General features: G+C 35.2%; 1 protein-coding gene across 1 annotated transcript; it reads right to left on the bottom strand.

Annotated features, from left to right (window-relative positions):
- Positions 1-220: 220 nt before the first annotated feature.
- LOC104489060 (rab-3A-interacting protein-like) lies at positions 221-1,043 on the bottom strand (the record flags this gene model as incomplete). The annotated part of the gene is made up of 2 exons (XM_010131174.1): positions 771-1,043; positions 221-565 (listed from the first exon to the last, which is right to left on the bottom strand). Coding segments are annotated over exons 1-2 (596 nt in total), but the record flags the coding sequence as incomplete, so codon positions are not given.
- Between the last annotated feature and the right edge of the window lie 5,545 nt (positions 1,044-6,588).

The following is a 6,588-nucleotide window of genomic DNA, read 5'->3' on the forward strand; positions in this document are numbered from 1 at the left end:
CAAATATGAGAATGAAGGAGTAGCCTACATTTCAAAGAAAAAGCCTGTTTAACCTGACATTGCAGCAAATGCTTTCCGTGGTTAAGTGGCAGCAGCACTAGAAAAACAAAACTATCAAGGAATAATTCTAAGATATTAGTACTGTACACATTTAGAAAACTTTACATAAGACAATTACATCCTAATAATTCTTTAAGAAACGAGTAGACTCAGCCTGCACCTTCTGGCCCATCTATCATTCTGCAATACAAAAACCAGTTTGAAGAAAGAAAAAGCAGGAGGAGACAAGACAATGAGCCTTACCCTCTGAGCCTTTGCAAGTTCTTCTTTCAATCGTTCATAGCCCTTTTCTCTTACTTCCAGCACAGATGGGCTCCGTAAGCGAGATAAACTGTCTGTACTCAACCCAAAAATATCTTCATTTCCTTCAGCAACATCTGCTACTGTAGCACCCTGCAAAAACTCTCTCTCTATGTTATTGCTCTCCTTTCTGGAATTATTGTGATTGAATGACCCACCCTGGGGTCCAGAGGTAGAACAAAGTACTGCTTCGGTAACATTGATGCTGCAAAGAGAGTGATATATTTTTTATTTATATAATACATTAGGAAATATTTTAGAAATAGTGGTGTTGAATTTAATGAATTCTGTCACTGTGCTGTAACTTAATATTACAGCATTATAAGTAATATTAAAATTATATATATAAAGCAAATGGTTTACATGCAACAAACATCAGCAATTTAAATAAAAAGACACACAGAACTTACCTGACACCTGATACTTCTCCACAATTCAGTTGCTTGGGAGACGAATAAACAGGTTGTGTGGGAAGGTCAGAAACATTTAATGCATTGGGTTGGATTGGTGTGGAGGACACAACAGAAGGATGTGGTCGGTAGATAACACTTGGTGAGGTAGTTTGTTCCTGAGTCCCTGGTTCATTTACTCCAAGAAGATCTGGCGTGGTAGGTGAAGCGAGGTTCACTTCATGAAAGCCTTCCAAGGGGTCACTGGCCATAATAAAAGCCTCATCATATGAAATCCTGAATTAAATAATCATATTATCAGAATGCAAACAGGAAATATTTCATTATAGCTGACAATAATTTGAAATAAAAAAACACCAACAAATATATTCAGAATACTTCATGGTATAATAAAAATGAGGGCTAACCTTGCAAAAGTACAAACTTCAAACACCAAATACGTTTTTTGCACACATTGGACTGTTAAGTCCAGTAGATCAAATAGCAGACTCCGCATCTAAATGGAAGGATGAAACCAAAACACACTCTATAACACAAAACAAAGTCATCTTTGAGATGACCCTGGGAGCCAGTAAGAAAAAAAAAAATTAAAGTCTAAAGCTTCTACTTCTCAACAAAGCAAATAATCTAGAGACATAAATCAGTGAACATTTAAATAAATTACAGTCTGTTAAATTACAGTTTGGTTAAATTACACATCAGACCTTGTAACAGATCACTGAAATGACAGAACTAGCCAATAAGACTTCCCATGAAGTATGACCATGTCTATTTAATACACTGCATGATTAAGTGATGATAACACTTGTGAATAAGTATCATACCAAAACCATTACAGGTAAAAGAGTGCTATGAATTGGTAATTTAACTGACAGCATCTTTTTTTTTTTAATTCCATATATTTTTTGTAAGATCAACAGACCACAAGTGCAACACATGAATTTTAGAAGCCCATATAGAAAGCTATTTTTCAGCACTTCGGAGATGACAAAAATCTTTGTATGATTCAAAACTACAAATTGGAAGTAAGTAGTATGAAGAAATTTGTGAAGGAATTACTTAGTGGTGATTATTCATTGCAAAAAAATTTTCCATGTTTTATGAATAAAGAGCAGAGAAAATTAAGGCTTCACAAATGTACTTAACGTGCAAAAAACAAAGAGAACTGTAGCATCTCAATGAAATAACACATTGCATTCTACAGAGAAATCTGCTTAGATCTTACAACTGAAAAGATGAGGCAGAAAGAAGATCCAGAAAGGTGATGGTCAAGACCATGAAGAGATGATGCCATCTGCTTACATTTAAGTCCAGCTCATAAGCTACTTCATAAAGTACATGGAAAATACCAAGAACAGAATCCCCAAATTAGCATATGCAGCAATGTTCTAGTTACAGCCATAATTTCTGGTCATCTTAACCTTAAAGAACACTGTTCAAAACTGTTTTGCATCTCAAGTACTGTACTGAAGGTGCACACATCTGTGTTAAAGTTGGTTTAATACATTATCAAGTACGTGTGGAAAAAATTAATTTGTTCAGACAGCAAGAATATGGTTAATAATTTTTCTCTCTCTCTGTTAATTGCTAAGAAACTGCCCAGACTTAATGGACAAAAAAGACCTTACACGAATAAAAAGCGATTTGGGCGGTTTTGGTTTTAAAGGGTTTTTTTTCTGTTTTATGTGGAAATTTGTTTTATTTTGAACTATCAACAGCAGCTCCACAGACATGATTTACACAGGAAAATACTGTCATAGTTTTGTCTTCTGGAGCTTTTCTACCATAGTGCAGAGATGAACAGCTCATTTTTGACTTTTAAGTTTGAAAATATACTTGTTTGCTTCCCCTCTAAGTTCTTCTCAACTATTATAAGTATTCTAATTACACGCTTTACATAATGATAAAGCCTATTGACTCAACAAATTAAAATGGAGGCATTGCCAGAGATAAAGGACATTTCTTCAAGGTTAAATTTCAAAAATGTTTTCAGCTCTACGGTGCAACTATTACATATCATTGCTTCACATTTAATAAGGCAAAATACTGCCATCTTGAAAAACTTAAAATTGCAGAAAGTTCTTTAAAGTTCATCAGCCCAGATGAAAAATATCCATCTCAGCAGTCTCAAAGTCAGGCTCGCATCTACACAAATACATTTGGTTTCATCATTCCCACCACTCTCCTCTTTTCCAACCACCAGGTAAGCCATGCCCAACACTACCATTCTGGTAGCAACACCAAATGTCTCTTCACATTCCTGATTCTTCGGATTCCAGTCTTCACAATCAACACAAGACACAGACCTTTGAACAAGGATGGAGAAAGGCCACCTGGATGCCTTGTGCCTTCTCTATGCCTAGAGCACCAAAACCCACTCAATAAGAAGCAAAGATTAAGAACACCCCTGAGAGCAAAACAAACACCTCTTTTGCTACATCTTACCCTCTGTTGACTATTGAAAGTTTGAAAAACACATTCCTAATTTCACTGAAAACTCACAATCTGACTTGGTATTCAGTAGTGATACCACAGTATTTTGCTTAACCAGTGTCACTGTTTTTTTTTTTCAGTTATATACACCATTGGGATCAAATTTTCTAGGAAAGTTTTTTTTACCCAAAATTGTTTTTCAAAAAATACTATTTACCCATTTCCAAGAAAAAGGCTCAGAAAAAACTTACTTGTTGGTTTTTAATGTATTTTTACTATTTCTGTACAAATGTTAGGGCTATCTGTTTGGAGCAAATACTTTAAGTACATGAAGTAAGCGACAGGTTTAAAGATGTGCTATTCCATATCTTTATGATAATTTACACAAAATCAGCTATGTTCTAAAGTGAAGAAAGTCACACTGACTCACATAGAAAAATTATTAGAAGCCTGCTTATTATCTTCCAAATGTTCAAATGCATTTCTAGCTCCCCCTCTGGACCATCACATCAATCTACAATAAGCAAAGTAGTATGTTTACAACAAGAACAACAAAAACCTTTTCTACCTGCATGTTCCTACTCCTGCGAGAAATGTTCCACTTAACTCTTTTCCTATGGCTTTTCCACCTAACCTATCTATATCCTGTAGTGGTTTTAATAGTAAAAAAAAAATATATGGAACTTCACTTACACGACTATCACTCTGCTTATACATTAAATACCAACTTCAGCCTACACAGACGAGATATTTATGAGGAAATAAATCCATGCATAACTTCTCAGTTATCAAAAAACAAGCTCTTTCTGATACGGTAAGTAAAAACGTTATACAAGTTAATCCCGGAAGAGCTGGAAATAAAGTCCCTCAGCTAAACTTTTTCTATAGCCTGTCAAATGGGCACTCGTAAGCACACCGGCTGTGTAAAACACTTTCCATTCACAACTTTTTTCTAGTGCTACTTCTCACCTAACAGTGAGCAGGCAAAGGCTGGGTACACCACCCACACAAGACAAAGAAGCCCATATTAAATATCTGTTTCAAGACTCACCAACACCCTTATGCGGTTACCAACACACCTTACGCATTAATGAAACCAAACGTACATGCAAAAAGCTAGGCGGTCCTAAAAATAAAAGCTCTCTTTTGTGAAAGAGCTCTTCAAAGTAATGGTAAACAAAAGGAGAGGGGGAAAAGCACGCTAAATTTCAGTGTCATTAAAGATTGCAGGCTTGGTAAAGGCTTTGGGGAGTTTCATATTATTGAATAAGGCAACAATGAACAGCCTTGCTCTGAAGAAACATGAAGAGCGTGGTAAGCAGAGAGCTTTACTAGGAGCCAAGCTGACAATGTGTAAAAAGCCAGTGTTGACTGGCTTTAGCAGTCATTCTTTAGTAGTAATTCTGCTACAGTGAACCAAAGCTGACATTCTGACATTTCAGGGCAGCTCACTTAAACAAAATCATGAATTTTCTTAATATTTTTTGTACCACGTTAATATATGGTGAAAGCTTGGAATAGCATTACAGCCTACCAAATAGGCAATTATTTTTGTCTGAGTTCACAGTATGCAATTTGGATGATGTCAAGTCCTGCAATAATTCAGGATTAAACAACAAAATGAAAGTATAAGGAAATAAATTTATCTGGAAATAATGCAAGTTTGGTGGAACTCAAAATTTTGGAGCTTTTTCCTCTCCACTGCCACACTTGCACTGCTCACTACCCACATAACCTCATGATGAAACAATGCTCAAATCTGTTATCTAATATTAAACAAAAACATACTACAAATAAACCAGTTTAACATGTTTCTATAGCTTCTAACAGGAATCAAGAACTGTGAACATTTTCAACAGCAGCCAAATCAAAATGCTTCATCTAATTTTCCTGCTATTAATCTAAAAGGGGTTCAGATACTTGTCTGAATCAAAGCCGTCAATAACTAAATATTAAAAAGCTCACTGAAAAGCAGTGATTTATTGTGGTTTGTTTTCTTTTGAAGAAAAAGTATTTTTGAAAACAGTCTCCTACAAACACTGGAGTTCGCCTTTCACAGATTGCTTTTAAATAGAAGGCAAGTTGAAGATGACAGCTTCAAACAATCTCCCAATTGTTATAGCAAATTTAATAGCAAAGCCAGCACAAAACATTTCATGAATCAAAAATTTTCATTTTTAGTTTTAATAGTAAAGAGCATCATAACAACAGAACAGTTACCTTCTCAAGAGAAGAAGAATCACATCATGGGAAGAAGTTACTGTTTCTAAACATCTTGATGAGAAGTAAATTCCAGCCAGCATTTACCAAGAAAAGGAGCCTATTAGCTACAGTGTTTTAATCTTCGCGCAGCAGGCTTTCCAAAGTGTAATAAAGTCTCAAGGATTTAATTTATTAGACTCCAACATCTGCTTCAGTTAATTTGGGAATGGATAAAAAAGTGGATTTTTTGTAACGGTTCCTCAAAAGGACTGGCATTAGCCCACCACTGGGCCTGCATTCTTCTCAGTGGGTTTAAAAAAAAGGGGGGGGGGTTTGAAATATTTGGCATTATATAGTCTGGAATGTAATATGTTTTAAGCTCTAAAGAACTCAGTAGGGAATTCGAGTAGTGGATAAAATACCTTTTAAGCAGTGCAATTAAGTACTGCTACTCCATACCTATACCTATCAGATGCAAGTAGGCAGTTTAAAAAGTTAAATGATTGTAAGGCACATATGCACACTAATTTAAAGCTCTAAACCAATGAAATTACATTTATCCAGTGTAAGATATTCATCAGATGTTGGTGTGAGGCAAAAGTACTGTGGATATTTTTTTTCCCCAAAACTGTTTTATATTTAAGCTTAGCCACAGAATGCAAGTAAGTGTAAACACTGTTATTGACACCAGTTTGTTACACAAACCAAATTCAAGATTTGGCATAGGAATTCCCTTAAAGTTTGCAAAAAACAATTCCCGCCTTTACAATTATGATAGAAACTTCTACTTTGGGAGCCCAAATAAACAATTAATTTTTTTGGAGCCAGTGAGATAAGAGAGAAAAAAAGAAGCACTTAACTACTCCAGTCTTTACATACTCTTATGTCTATCTGCGAGTGACCTTACACTACATATTTACTAACAGACAGTAAATTAGGCAAGATGGTAAATAGAAGGTAAACTGTACATTAGGCAAATCTACAGAATTTAAAAGCTAGCAAAACCACACTTGCTTCAACAAGAGAGTATTTTTCTATCACATTCCCAGGAGTGCTGTCATGTAATGCTATGATGTGGGTCCTTCTGTTCTTTAATGTTAGGCTTTCAAAATACTATTTCACACTTCTTAAAAAGAAAATCAGTCAATTTGATAGCAAGATTTTATAAAGTTAAAAGAATTTT

This window comes from Buceros rhinoceros, unplaced genomic scaffold (genome assembly GCF_000710305.1).
Source record: "Buceros rhinoceros silvestris isolate BGI_N320 unplaced genomic scaffold, ASM71030v1 scaffold23112, whole genome shotgun sequence".
Taxonomy (NCBI): Eukaryota; Metazoa; Chordata; class Aves; order Bucerotiformes; family Bucerotidae; genus Buceros; species Buceros rhinoceros.